We start from the raw sequence: 15472 nt of genomic DNA on the forward strand, positions 1-15472 counted from the left end.
CCCATTCCATTTTCATGTTTGTGACTGGAATTGCCACCATTAGAACAACCATATTGCCATTTGTCGTGCAGGTCCTTCGGGTGTATTACGATCGCTTAGTAGATAAAGCGGATCGATCCTGGCTCATTGGCTGCATCCAACAAGTAATGAAAAGCCAATTCGAAGAAGAGTTTGATGAACTTTTCGAGAGATTGGACTTCGATGGCGATGGTTTGGTGAGCGAAGATGATTTGCGAAGCCTGATGTTCTGCGATTTCCATGATCCTAAAAGGGATGACACAAACTACAGAGAGGTCTTGGATGTGGACCATTTGAGGGTGGTCGTAGAGGGCCATTTGGACGAATACAACCAAATGAGCAAGAAACCCATGCAGCTGGTCTTATTCCGATTTGCCATAGAACATGTTTGCAGAATTTCCCGTATTCTAAAGCAGCCTCGTAGCCACGCGCTTCTGGTTGGTGTCGGAGGAAGTGGGCGCCAGTCCCTGACCCGTTTGGCTGCATATATGTCAGACTACACGCCTTTCCAGGTTGAAATATCCAAGAGTTATGGGACCAATGAATGGCATGAGGACCTGAAAGTCATCCTCAGGAGATCTACCGAAGGAGAGATGCAAGGGGTTTTCCTCTTCACCGATAGCCAGATAAAAAGGGAGTCGTTCTTGGAAGACATCAACAACTTGCTGAATGCCGGAGAGGTACCAAACCTCTTTGCGGTCGACGAGAAGCAGGAAATTTGTGAAAAGATGCGTCAGATAGACCGCCAGCGTGACAGAACGAAGCAGACGGACGGCAGCCCCATCGCCCTTTTCAACATGTTCATTGACCGCTGCCGAGACCAGTTGCATGTTGTCTTGGCCATGAGTCCCATTGGAGATGCATTCCGTAATCGTCTTAGAAAGTTCCCGGCGCTTGTTAACTGCTGCACTATTGATTGGTTTCAGGTAGGGGCCTTTTGGAATATGCACATTCTGTGATGCAAGCTTCATCATGAGTACATCGTGAGAAGCAGTAACGTTTCTATTTAACTTGACAATGTTAGATCCTGGAATTCTGCTTGATGTGATAGTTTGCTATGTGCAGTCATTTTTAGATGGAGGAATAGGCAAACCTGTAGTCCCCTGGATGCATTCTGAACATACGGATGTTGGAGATTTCCTATGAAAACAGAAATGGGAGTGGAAATCTGGATGTTTGCTTATTTGTCCCCATATATGGAATGGGCATCATTCCAATAACTATGATCAGAATTTACTGTTGCCGTTGCTTTCAGCCTGCAAGCAATACATAGCTGTCCTCAACACACACAGAGACCACCCATTTACATTGCATTCTCTCTACATTGAAATGAATTTGTATTTGTAGAATTTGTATTGTTAAAATGAAAAGGGGTCAAACCATTGCAAGAGGTGTTGAAATTTTGGAAGGTTGGATAGTTACAATAGAATGGTCTCAGGGGTGTGGGGTGCACATTTTTTTAGGTTTATTTATTTATTATTATTAATTTGTCAAAAAACAAAATGAATTGGGTGGAAGAATGTACTGACAATGCAATTAACAAAAATTCTGTACATGGTGGAATTAATAATGTGAATTTTGTAGGTCATGGAATTTAGCTATAGCAGACAGTGGGAAGAATAATGCAGTTAAAAAACCAAAACCATTCTTAATTGTTTTTAAACAAATACAACAACCATTAAACATTTACCCAGCAGTACATCTAATGGTTTCTGTTTTATCCAATTTCTCTAGACATACATTTACACATTCAACATTCAAACATATTGCTTAATATAACCCTTCCACTGAGAATAGTTTTTAGTGGAAGATGAACTGCAGCAGAATTGAAACAGTGCTGCATGTGGCAAATGGAAGATGGTGCCTTCTTATTTTTGTAGTACCATGTGATACTTAACCCCTTAAGCCTGTAGGCTTCCTTGCTTGTGGCCAATACACACACAGCTTTATTGCGGTCTATAGACCCAAAACACACAGTACAACAACAATAAATAATAATCAACAGTTATTAAGGTGTAGAATCAGCCTTGCTAGCCAACAGAGAAGCTTTAGCCTGTACATACTGATTTCTGACTTATACTGTCTCTGAGAGGAATTTTGCTACAACATACCCTCAAGGAGTACCTTGACATGAAAAAAGTCGACAATTCCAGGTTGTTCTGTTAGTACTGGATTGATCAGATGCTGTCTAAGCTGTTTAGAGGCAGCGTGGTGTAGTGGTTAAGAGCGGTGGACTCGTAATCTGGTGAACCGGGTTCGCTTCCCCGCTCCTCCATATGCAGCTGCTGGGTGACCTTGGGCTAGTCACACTTCTCTGAAGTCTCTCAGCCTCATTCACCTCACAGAGTGTTTGTTGTGGGGGAGGAAGGAAAAGGAGATTGTTAGCCGCTTTGAGACTCCTTAAGGGGAGTGAAAGGCGGGGTATCAAGTCCAAACTCTTCCTCCTCTTCTTCTTCTTCTTGCAGATTGCAATGCAATAAACTGTGTTCCATACATTCAATATCCTGCGAGCATGGGCACAGCCTATCTTGGTATGGGACATCCGCCAACTTCTCCTTTTCAGAAGGGAAAACATATATTCTGGCTTTAGCTTGTGGCTAATAGTTTTTGGGGTGTGTATGTGCATGTGTGATTTGGATTAGGGCCATGGTGCAAAAGTTGAGGGCTAGAAACCCCTCTCTCTGTGTCATGGCCCCAATCAATTCAGGCCCCTCCGCAGTTGTTTCTGAGAAAGAAAAAGGGGCTTGGGGCTCCAGAGACACAACACCGACATTATGATTACCTTGATCCTTAAACTTATTAATTTTTATAGGTTTAAGTGTGACTAATATTGTGTTGGACTGTCCCTCCAGTATATGTAACAGAATCCCTGTAGAATACTTTCAGCTATGACTACTTGAGGGCATATTGTCAATACTGTCATAGGAACTTAGTGTGTCATGTTTCATCCCAGTTTAGTACATATGACCAGGAAGCGCATATATATATATATATGCTATCAAGCTACTGATTAAACTGCTAGTCCCTGTCCTCGTATTCAAAATACCAGGCTTTGCCTAGTCTTGTCTAGTGCGAGACTGAGGAACCTCTCTCTCTCTCTCTCTCTCTCTTGTATATAATTTTTATTGAGTTTTCTGTTTTACAATTTTAAATACTCATTTTACATCCTTAAGATATCAATGACTTCCCTTCTTCTCTTTCCATGGTTCATTTTGCATATCATAAATCCCGGCACATTTTACATAAACCAAACCAATAATATAGCCATCAAAACTTGTTTACACTGTTGAATTTATCTTAATGCTGCCAGGGTTTTCAGGTGTACACAATTCCCCCCCCCCCCATATATTTAATAAACATTTTCCAATCTTCTTTAAACGTACATTCGTCTTGTTTTCTTATTTTATATGTTAAGTCTGCATGCTGCGCATATTCCATCAATTTAAGTTTTCATTCATCCTTAGTTGGGACCTCGCTCGATTTCCATTTTTGGGCTAACAAAATACTTCAGCGGAAGCATTATTTATGCAATATCTTATTTCCATGATAAGAGTAAATTATTTGCTCCTCTTCCTTAAATTTAGTCGTGGCCTTCAGACGCGTTGCAGGCTGTTGCCACTCGCTCCCTAGAAGATATCGAAATGTCAGAGGAAACCCGAGATGGCTGCATCGATATGTGTCAAAAATTTCATACTACTACCATTAATTTGTCTGAATCATTCTTTAACGAACTCCAGAGACACAACTATGTAACACCTACTTCATACCTGGAGTTGATTTCCACATTCAAATCTCTGTTGGAAAAGAATAGGGCGTAAGTATTATTAATATAAAAAATTGATATGAGAAATAGCCTTGCATTTCCCGGCTCCCAGCCTGCACTTCCAGCCCCATATAACAGATTGAGTATAGCATGCACAAAAGGGGGGTTGTTCTCATTATTCCCTACTTGGACATACAACGTATAGCGTCTCCACCCTCATCGTTCAGCCCAGACCCTGAGGTCCAGCGCTGAGGGCCTTCTGGCGGTTCCCTCACTGCGAGAAGTGAGGTTACAGGGAACCAAGCAGAGGGCCTTCTCGGTAGTGGCGCCCACCCTGTGGAACGCCTCCTATCAGATGTTAAGGAAATAAACATCTGTCTGACTTTTAGAAGACTTCTGAAGGCAGCCCTGTTTAGAGAAGTTTTAAATGTTTGATGTTTTATCTTGTTTTTAAAAATTCTGCTGGGAGCCGCCCAGAGTGGCTGGGGAAACCCAGCCAGATGGGCAGGGTATAAATATTGTTGTTGTTGTTGTTATTGTTGGTATGTAGGGTGTTAGACCAGGGGTGCATTTTTTCTCGCTTGGTCGTCCTTCATGAGTAAGAATTTCCTGTAGATGACCAGGCAAAGAAGTTTTTGTAATTAATAAACAAACAAACAAACCTAAGAGTTTTAACCCTTTTCTTTCTTCTCTTAAGGTAGGCATAGGGAAACTCAGCCCTCCAGATGCTTTCGGACTACAACTCCCATCATCTCTAGCTAGCAGGACCAGTGGTCAGGGATGATGGGAATTGTAGTCTCAAAACATCTGGAGGGCCGAGTTTGCCTATGCCTGTCTTAAAGTGTTGATGCTTCCCAGATGATGAGCATAGACCTGTATTGATATCAGGCTAATAAAAATATTGTAGCTGGTGACTTTCGTCTCTTTGCAAGATAGTGTCTGCTTTTCTGAGCTGCTAGAAACCTTTTTTTCGCTTTTAATTTTTTTATATAATTGAGTTTGTTGTAAGATGTTTGTATTTATTTGTGCACTTGACCACCCATTCATTTATTTAGCTTGCACTGGCTTTCCCAGTGCTCAAAGCAGCCTACAAAGCCTGCCAAAATGAGCAGTTGAAATGTCATGCTGTGCCCCATCTGCATTTGAAAGACTTACATTTCCTGACTCCTAGGGAGGTTCTCTAGGACTTGAAAAAGTGAAGATACACAGAGCCCAGGGCTCAATCTGCCAAAATGTAGGCAACGCAGAGGTTAAAACAGGGAGAGTCTGTCTCTGAATTACTGTACTTTAATCCTAGGCTAGGAATGGTTTTACAGTGGTACCTCGGGTTATATACGCTTCAAGTTACATACGCTTCAGGTTACACACTCCGCTAACCCAGAAATAGTGCTTCAGGTTAAGAACTTTGCTTCAGGATAAGAACAGAAATCGGGCTCCAGTGGCGCAGCGGGAGGCCCCATTAGCTAAAGTGGTGCTTCAGGTTAAGCATAGTTTCAGGTTAAGAACGGACCTCTGGAACAAATTAAGTACTTAACGCGAGGTACCACTGTATAGGTAAACACCAGTACCTCAAATTGGGCCAGGATTTGTGGCCTTGTCAGGGGAAAGTGAGTTTAAAAAACAGTTAAAGTAATATTTATCTAAAAGTAGGTTGCTGGCTACCTTGGAATGTAATCTTAAAATATGTGAAATAAATAGATATTTGAGTTAATAAGGTTATGAAACTGAGTCAGGCTTTAAAAACTCAAGAAGATTGATAGCTGGTTACTGTAAGGGGAAATGGAATCAGACGTGCGTTTAGTAAAAGGGGCTGCTTTTGGATTAACTTGACGACACTTGCAATGTGTGTTGCCCATATGAACGTCTCTCAAATTGCTTCCAGGCAGGTGATGAAAATGAAGAAAAGGTACGAGGTTGGCTTGCAGAAACTGGACTCGGCGGCAGCCCAGGTGGCCACGATGCAGGTGGAGCTGGAAGCCCTGCAGCCGCAGCTGAGGGTAGCCAGCAAGCAGGTGGACGAGATGATGCTTGTGATTGAGAAGGAGTCCCTGGAAGTTGCCAAGACGGAGAAAATAGTGAAGGCCGACGAAATTGTGGCTAACGAGCAAGCCATGGCTGCCAAAGCGATCAAGGATGAGTGCGATGCTGATTTGGCCGAAGCCTTGCCAATCCTGGAAAGCGCCCTGGCTGCTCTTGACACTTTGACTGCTCAGGTATGGCCTTCAGGCTATATAAAGGTGTGTGTGTGTATATATATACAGTGGTGCCCCGCAAGACGAACGCCTCGCAAGACGGAAAACCCGCTAGACGAAAGGGTTTTCCGTTTTGGAGGCGCTTCGCAAAACGAATTTCCCTATGGGCTTGCTTCGCAAGACGAAATGTCTTGCGAGTTCCTGTGGGTTTTTTCCCCTCCCCCCCCCTTTTCCTAAGCTGCTAAGCCGCTTATCAGCGGATCCGCTAAAAGCCGCTAAACCGCTAATAGCGCCAATCCGCTAAGCTGTCAATGGGCTTGCTTCGCAAGACGAAAAAACCGCTATACGAAGAGCCTCACGGAACGGATTAATTTCGTCTTGCGAGGCACCACTGTATGTGTGTGTGTGTGTGTGTGTGTGTGTGTGTGTATGTGTGTGTATGTATGTATGTGTATATATATATATATATATGTATGTGTGTGTGTGTGTATTCTACTTTTATTTAAAATGCATCTCTGGGTTATTTGTGGGGCATAGGAATTCGTTCATTCCCCCCCCCCCAAAAAAATATATAGTCTTGCCCACCACGGCTGAAAAGGGTTGCTGACCCCTGATGTAGATGGTAGTGAGGTAAAGTAGGAATAAGAATATAACCTGGGGAGGCTGGAATGTGAGGTTTGAAATTGATGGTGCATTCTGATGGTGCAAGATTTCTGATGCTAACACACTGATATGCGTATATTGAGATGATATCTAGCAGAATGCTTGAACTCTAGAGACAGAAGAACTATTATTTATTTTAAGGATATCACTGTTGTGAAGTCGATGAAGAGTCCTCCCGCTGGCGTGAAGCTTGTCATGGAAACAATTTGCATCTTGAAAGGCATCAAGGCAGATAAAATTCCGGATCCCACAGGTACAGGGAAAAAGATAGAAGATTTCTGGGGTCCTGCTAAGAAACTCTTGGGGGACATGAGATTTTTGCAGTCGCTTCATGAGTACGACAAGGACAACATCCCTCCAGCGTACATGAGCATCATTAGAAAACAGTATATCACCAATCCTGAGTTTGTGCCGGAGAAGATTCGTAATGCTTCCACGGCCGCAGAAGGCCTTTGCAAATGGGTAATTGCCATGGATTCCTACGATAAGTAAGTCCTTCTTTAAGAGCAGTCATTCATTTCAGCTTTGAGAGGTCGCCTTTCCACCTTACCCCTCCCAAGGCGCCTTCCTCACAGCATATTTAATAACATAAAACCCAATAACTTGTCGCAAACCCATAAAACCACAATCTATAAAACACGGAAGCATCTACAAATATTACAACAGCAGCAGTTAAAGCAGTGTGTTTTGTGGTGGTCTTGAGAGGATATCAAAGCACGGCATAAAACTTTAAGATACACAGCACTAAAATATCAGTTAAAGGCAGTTTGGAAGAACTTCAGGGCCCATATTAAAGTCATCATTGTAAGAGAGCTTTGCATGGCCTGTTTAGATATGAATGAAGGATTTTGTCTTGCTAGATATTTCTTTTTTTTTTTGCTTCTTCTACACCAAGGCATAGAAAGTTTCAAGAGCAAACTGCCACCCTATTATTATTATTATTATTATTATTATTATTATTATTATTATTACAGTCGTACCTTGGTTTTCTAACAGCTTAGTTCTCAAACGTTTTGGCTCCTGAATGCCGCAAACCTGGAAGTGGGTGTTCCAGTTTGCGGACTTACTTTTGTAAGCCTGATGTCTGATAGGGCTTCCGCGGCTTCCGATTGGCTTCCTGAAGCCAATCAGAAGCCATGCTTTGGTTTCCGAACGGATGGACTTCTGGAACAGATTCCGTTCAACTTCCAAGGTATGACTGTATTATTACAGTGATACCACGGGATGCAAACGGGATCTGTTCCGGAGCCCCATTCGCATCCCAAACAGAACGTAAGACGCGACAGCGCATCTGCGCGTGTGCAGGTCGCGTTTTGCCGCTTTCGTGCATGCTCGTGACGTCATTTTGACCGTCTGCGCATGCGCGAGCAGCGAAACCCGGAAGTAACGTGCTCTGTTACTTCTGGGTCGCCGCGGAGCGCAGCCCGAAAGTGCTCAACCTGAAGCATATTTATCCAGAGGTATGACTATATTATTATTATTATTATTATTATTATTATTATTATTATTATTATAATATCTGGCGCCGTGGTGCAAAGATCCCTCTGGCCCCCCCTCCCATTTCCCAGAGCTGCTGACCTTTTTACGGCGCTGCTGGCAGCTTTGCGGGGCTGGAGGAGGCGGGCAGCGGCTGGAGGGCGGCTCCTCCAGCAGGGAAGAGGCAGAGGCTCCAGGCGCTTTGGTGAGGTGGGCGAGGGCAGTGAGCTGATGCTGGGGGGCGCTGTGCCCAGCCTCTGCCTCTTCCCTGGGCCTGTGCAGTGGTGGCCACGGCAGGCAGAGGTTCTGGGCGCGGCGCTGCTTCAGCATGTCAGAGGCGGGCGAGGGCAGTGAGCTGATTCCGGGAGGTATCAGCCTCCGCCTCTTCCCTGGTGCCCTCCAGAACTTGGCGCCCTGGCGCATAATCATCATCATCATCATCATCATCATCATCATCTGTAGGCAGGCCTGCATGCACCACCCCTCCCCTCATGACTTCACTGCATTCAGCAGTGCTTACAAGCTCCCCCTGAATCAGGAATCCTGTGTGATTGGGCCTTCTCCACCAACCTCACACAGGAAGTCTGAGGGTCCCCCGTTCAGAGGTGCCAGACACACTTGAAGACATAGAAGTAGTCTGAGCATCCATCTGCTTTTGCCCAGTAATAATAATAATAATAATAATAACAACAACAACAACAACAACAACAACAACAACAACAACAACAACAATTTATTTGTACCCCGCCCATCTGGCTGGGCCTCCCCAGCCACTCTGGGCGGCTTCCATAGAAACCAAAAATACAGTAAAATATCACACGTTAAAAACTTCCCTGAACAGGGCTGCCTTAAGATGTCTTCTGAATGTCAGGTAGTTGTTTATCGCTTTGACATCTGCTGGAAGGGCGTTCCACAGGGCGAAGAAGTGTATCTGAAGAAGTGTGCATGCACACGAAAGCTCATACCAAGAACTGACTTAGTTGGTCTTTAAGGTGCTACTGGAAGGAATTTGTTTTGTTTTGACTATGGCAGACCAACACGGCTACCTATCTGCCACAGGGCGAGTGCCACTACTGAGAAGGCCCTCTGCCTGGTTCCCTGTAGCTTTGCTTCTCGCAATGAGGGAACCGCCAGAAGGCCCTCAGCGCTGGACCTCAGCGTCTGGGCAGAACGATGGGGGTGGAGACGCTCCTTCAGATATACTGGACCGAGGCCATTTAGGGCTTTAAAGGTCAGCACCAACACTTTGAGTTGTGCTCGGAAACGTACTGGGAGCCAATGTAGGAGTGTAGATGTGATGATCTACACTCCTGGCTCCAGGGACGCCAGCTGACTATCAGCATTCTTTATGTGCAAACACCTAGCAAGAGAGAGATAGGGCAGCCTTGCTTGTGAGCAAACAGCAACAATATACTTTTGACCTTACTAAACAACATTACGAATTGGCTGATTGACACCCAATGCCCTTTTAAAGTGTGTTGGGGAGCAAGGGGTGGTGGATATTGGGTTGTTCATGTTTTCTATTTTTATTCTGTATTTTGTGTTTTTATATTGTGCTTTTTTATATTTTTTATATTTTATATTGTGGTTTTATATAGATAGGGCTTGCTGATCGGAAGGTCGGCGGTTTGAATCCCCGCGACGGGGTGAGCTCCTGTTGCTCAGTCCCAGCTCCTGCCCACCTAGCAGTTCGAAAGCACATCAAAGTGCAAGTATATAAATAGGTACCACTCCAGCGGGAAGGTAAACAGCGTTTCCGTGCGCTGCTCTGGTTCACCAGAAGCGGCTTAGTCATGCTGGCCACATGACCCGGAAGCTGTCTGCGGACAAACGCCGGCTCCCTTGGCCAGTAAAGCAAGATGAGCGCCGCAACCCCAGAGTTGTCCGCGACTGGGCTTAATGGTCAGGGCACCTTTATCTTTTATTGTGGTTTTATGTTGTGAACCTCCCTGAGACTTGCTGGTATAGGGTGGTGTTAAGTTGTGGGTTGACATAGCCGATGACACAGCGATTTCTCCAACTAGCTCTTTATTTCGTAAGCTGGAATAGAACTGACTGCAAACAGCTCAGCCGGCCTGCTTTTATAGGCAGCCGGCTGTCAACATTGTAACAACAACAGCCCAGAGTTCCCGCCTAAAATAACTGACGCGGACCTGAGGGAAAACTATCTACAGACCTGAGTGAAAACTATATACAGTATCCCCATGCTGGCCCAGGGTGAAACTTCACTACATAACACCCCTCCCCACCGAGATAAGGCGTTAGTTACAATCGTAATGGTTTCCTTATATACAGCACTACGCGTAATGGTTCAATTAGGCACAAAAGCATATCGGTTACATTTCCCATACTTAGACCAACAGTGATACATGTCCAACAACATAGTCCTTTAAATAAGTTGGGCGCTTGGGAACTCTGCCAGACCGCCGGGGACTGGTAGCCAAGTCCGGAGGGCCACACAGTTCTTGCTGAGGCTGTGGTGCGACCCTAGGTGGCGTTGGAACCAAATCCCCTGGATCCGCTGCTGTGGGTGGAGCCTCCGCAAGTGGAGTGGTCTGAGTCTGTGGTAAGTCTGGCAGACCCTCTGAAGCGGCTTGGTTCGGCTCCACGCTGGCAGTTTGCGAGGGAGGTGTAGGTGGGGCCTCGCCATCTGTACGTGTCTCTTCTGGAGCCGCAAGCGCAGTTGGGGGCACCTCGGTAGTGTCCAAGTCCCCAACCCTGCGCCTAAGCTGGTCTATGTGCCGTCGCCACAAGCGTCCGTCTTCGAGTGCCACCTGGTACGAGCGAGGTCCAGTGACTCCCACTACTGTGGCTGGCACCCAAGGAATGTCCCCCACATAGTTCCGGGCAAAGACCTGGTTTCCTGGGACAAATGACCGTGGCGCGTTGGCACAGCCTGGGGGTTCAGCCACGGCAAAGTCCGGGTGTAGCCGGTCGAGCGGTGACCTGAGGCGGCGGCCCATAAGCAGTTCAGCAGGACTCCTCCCTGTGGCCGCATGAGGGGTGATGTGTTGCACGAACAAGTATTCGGCGACCCGCTCATGCCAGTCTCCCCGGTCCAGGCGCGCCAGTGCCTCTTTTGCCGAGCGCACCATTCTTTCCGCTTGCCCGTTGCTGGATGGATGAAAGGGTGCCGTTAGGGCATGGCGGATGCCCAGTCCCAAAAGATACCGCTCAAACGTGCCTGACGTGAACTGTGGTCCGTTGTCAGAGACAAGGACATCAGGACACCCATGCGTTGCAAACAGGCCTCGCAGCACCCGGATGACAGCTTCGGTAGTGGTGGAGGGCATCAGGGCGACCTCCAGCCATTTGGAATAGGCGTCCACCACTACCATAAAGGTCCGGCCGTGAAAGGGGCCAGCCAGATCAATGTGCACCCTCAACCAGGGTGTCTTTGGCGTCTCCCAGGTGTGTCCCTTAGCTGCCGGTGGTGCAGGCCTCGACTCTTGGCACGCTTGACAGGCGGACACCCAGGCAGTGATGGCATCGTCCATATTAGGCCACCAGACGTAACACCGAGCCAACGCCTTCATTTTGACAATTCCCGGGTGGCCAACGTGCAGAGCCTCCAGGACGCACTGACGGAGTCCCTGGGGAATCACGACGCGGTCTCCCCACAGCAGACAGCCGCGATGAGCTGAGAGTTCATGTTGTCTGGTTGCGAAGGGCTGGAACTCCGATGCAAAAGGCCCTTGTGGCCACCCCCTCCACACCCAGTTGAGCACCCGGCTGATGGTGCGATCCTGGGCAGACGCGGAGGCCACAGTGGCAGCTGATACAGGCGCTGCCGGAAGATCCTCAATCAGAAGGAGCGATGAAGCTGGAGCCGGGTCTTCCACAAATGCTGGAAGAGGGCAACGGCTGAGGGCGTCGGCATGGCCCATCGATTTCCCCGGGCGATGGATGAGCCGGTAGTGGTAGGCAGCCAGGAAAACAGTCCATCGCAGCATGCGTGGCGAGAGGACCGGTGGAGTTGGACGATCACTGGCGAGGAGGCCCAGGAGTGGCTTGTGGTCAGTGATGAGGTCAAAAGTCCTGCCATAGAGGTATTCATGGAACCTCTTCACTCCAGCCACAAGTGCCAATGCCTCCTTGTCGAGCTGGCTGTAATTCCGTTCCGTCAGAGATAGTGTCCTGGAAAAGTAGGCGAGTGGTGCTTCTCTTCCATCTGGAAAACGGTGACTAAGGACAGCACCGATGCCAAAAGGTGAGGCGTCGCAGGCAAGGACCAGCGGCCTGGATTCACTGTACTGTACCAGCACACTGTCTGATGAAAGGAGAGCCTTAACCGCGTTGAAGGCCGCCGTCTCCCGATGACCCCAGGCCCAAGGCGTCTTTGTACTAAGGAGTCGGTGAAGAGGCTCAGCCACTGTGGCTTTGTGGGGCAGGAACATGTTATAAAAGTTCAGCAGCCCCAGGAATGCCTGCAACTCCGTCTTGTTCTTTGGGGTGGGGGCCTGCTGGATAGCGCGGATCTTGGATGTGGTCGGGTGAAGGCCGGAGGCATCGATAAGATAGCCCAGGAACTCTACCTGTGGAACGGCGATCTGGCACTTCTCCCTCTTTACCTTGAGCCCGGCCTCTTGGAATCTGGTCAGCACGGCACTGAGGCGCTCGAACAGCTGCTGGTGTGAGTCTGCAGACACCAAGACGTCATCAAAATATGGTACCACACCCGGAAGCCCTTGCAGGAGACGCTCCATAAGGCTTTGGAAGATGCCAGGAGCCACACTCACCCCGAACTGCAACCGGCGGCAACGGAATGCCCCCCGGTGGGTGACGATCATCTGGGCTTCAGCAGTGGCATCATCGACTGGCAGTTGTTGATAGGCTTGGGCAAGGTCCAGCTTAGCGAAGACCTTACCCTCACCCAGGGAGTGCAGCAGGTGTTGGACAACAGGAACCGGATAAGCGTGCTGCTGAAGTGCCTTGTTGATCGTGCACTTGTAGTCAGCGCAGATTCTCACCGACCCATCTGGCTTGACAGGCGTGACGATGGGGGTTTCCCACTTGGCGTGGTCAACCGGCTCCAAAACTCCTTGGGCGATCAGTTTGTCCAGTTGTTCGTCCACCTTAGCCTTGAGAGCAAAGGGAACCCGGCGTGGCTTTAGCTTGATGGGGGCGACTTGTGGATCAAGGCTAAAGGAGATGGGCGTACCTGTATATTGCCCCAAGGTGCCGTCAAAAACCTCGGCAAAGTCTTTGACCAGACCCTCAGTCTCTGCGTTAGAGATGCAGTTGATGCCGGTGACTTCCAGGCCGAGGGCATCAAACCAGTCTAGCCCTAGGAGGCTTGGCCGCTGACCTTCGACCACCACCAACCGGAGCAGGCCCGAAAAATCCTTGAAGGCAATCCGGAACCGGCCAACGCCTACCACGGGAATGTCGTTTCCCTGGTAGTCTCTCAGGTGTACGCGGTGAGAGTCGAGTTGCCTTTTGGACACTCTGGGTACCAGTCTTTTGATGGTGCTCCACGACACGATGGACAGGGCAGACCCGGTGTCGATCTCCATGTCACATGGAGCTCCTTCAATGAGCACCGTGACGTTCAGCTTGCGTCGCGTAGGCGAGTCGGTTTGGCCAATCGTGGTTCCAGACGGGCAGCGGCAGTTGGTGAGAGCCAAACAACTTTCCTTGGCAGACTGGAGTGAAGGCTTGGACTTGCGAGTCGATGAAGGGGGGGTGTCAGACGGAGCCGATCGGCAGACCTTAGCGATGTGGCCCCTTCTGGAACACTTCCTACAGATGGCGTCTCTGAATCGACACTTGGCACGGGAATGGTTGCCTCCGCAGCCGGCACATTCCGGTTGGCCCTTGGACTTCTGTTGGAACTTCCTGTGCTCCCGCTTTGTCTGGTGCACGTCATCGCCTTCACTTGAGGATGCCTCATCACTGCTGGCCTCTTCATGATGCACCGGAACTGGCTCCCTAGCAAGACGCGGGCTGCTGCACTTGCGGATCTCCTGGGCGGAGCGTTCAGCAGCTTCTGAGGCCACAGCCTCCTCAATGGCTTTCTGCAGCGTGAGGTCTGGCTTGGCGAGGAGACGCCGTTGCAGATGGATGTCCTGGACCCCGCAGACGATTCAATCCATCAGGGCATCGTCTAAGTCTCGGAACTCACAGTGCATTGCAGCCTGTCGCAGGGCGGTGGTGTAGTTGTTGATTGACTCCCCCTCTGCCTGGTTCCGGTGGTAGAACGCATGGCGGGCAGCAATCTTGGACGGCTTTGGTGCGTAGTGGTTGCAGAGCTTCTCTTGGATCGTGTCCCATGGTGTTGCCTGGACTGCTTCGGGCGCAACCAATGCTCGGGCCGTCTCAAACACCTCAGGCCCACAGAGGCTGAGGAATAGGCCCCGCTTACGATCCTTTGATACTGCTGTCAGCTCGTTGGCTTGGAGGTAGCAGTCGAACCGAGCGAGGTAGGAATCCCATGATTCAGAGGCTGGCGCAAACGGCGGTAGAGGCACAAGTAAAGCCATGATTCCGATGCCGGCGTGAAGGGCGATGGATGGAACACAGTGCTCTAGCCAGAACAGTCAGCTCTGAATTGGTTCTGTCCAGTGATTTCGCTCAGTGATTTCGCTCTGTGATTCAGCTCAGTGATTCAGCTCAGTTCAGAGGCTGGCCGCATCTGGCTGTGCTCTGATGTCCATCCATCCCACCTTCGTCGCCAGTGTTAAGTTGTGGGTTGACATAGCCGATGACACAGCGATTTCTCCAACTAGCTCTTTATTTCGTAAGCTGGAATAGAACTGACTGCAAACAGCTCAGCCGGCCTGCTTTAGTAGGCAGCCGGCTGTCAACATTGTAACAACAACAGCCCAGAGTTCCCGCCTAAAATAACTGACGCGGACCTGAGGGAAAACTATCTACAGACCTGAGTGAAAACTATATACAGTATCCCCCTGCTGGCCCAGGGTGAAACTTCACTACATAACAGGTGGTACACAAATTTAATTAATAATAATATAGCTGCTGGACAGTGGAACAGACAGTCTCAGAAATTAGTTGGGATGCTTAAGGATTTTGTTCAGTCAGCATCTTTTAGTAAGCCAACCTAATATATGCTTTTCAGGCTAATACGTAGATTACAACACAGTTACTTTTCTGTTTTTGCACTTCTGCATATTTTGTGGTATAAAATGCATTAAATAGTATTTTAAAGTTTGAGTGCATACAAAAACATGTGTTTTAGGGATAAGGAAGTACAAAAACTAATACCTCAGAAATTGCCATGCGTGTGGCTCTGTGTGTGGTGGGGGGGCGGGGGGAGTCTTGATGCAGAAGTGGGACATAAATTGTATTTTGTTTGCATGTGGATGCGTAAAAACAGTCTCTGTGACATGTTACCATTTCA

General features: G+C 48.2%; 1 protein-coding gene across 1 annotated transcript in view; it reads left to right on the forward strand.

Moving 5' to 3' along the window:
• The window catches only part of DNAH7 (dynein axonemal heavy chain 7), a 147073-nt gene that overhangs the window by 85668 nt on the left and 45933 nt on the right, over positions 1-15472 (forward strand). Inside the window, exons 40-43 of the mRNA XM_081849027.1 lie at positions 72-944; positions 3603-3832; positions 5664-5994; positions 6778-7124. Of these exons, the coding sequence (XP_081705153.1) occupies positions 72-944; positions 3603-3832; positions 5664-5994; positions 6778-7124 (1781 nt within the window). The remainder of the gene's footprint in view (positions 1-71; positions 945-3602; positions 3833-5663; positions 5995-6777; positions 7125-15472) is intronic.

The sequence above is a fragment of the Podarcis erhardii genome (genome assembly GCF_964252035.2).
Source record: "Podarcis erhardii genome assembly, chromosome: 1".
Classification (NCBI taxonomy): domain Eukaryota; kingdom Metazoa; phylum Chordata; class Lepidosauria; order Squamata; family Lacertidae; genus Podarcis; species Podarcis erhardii.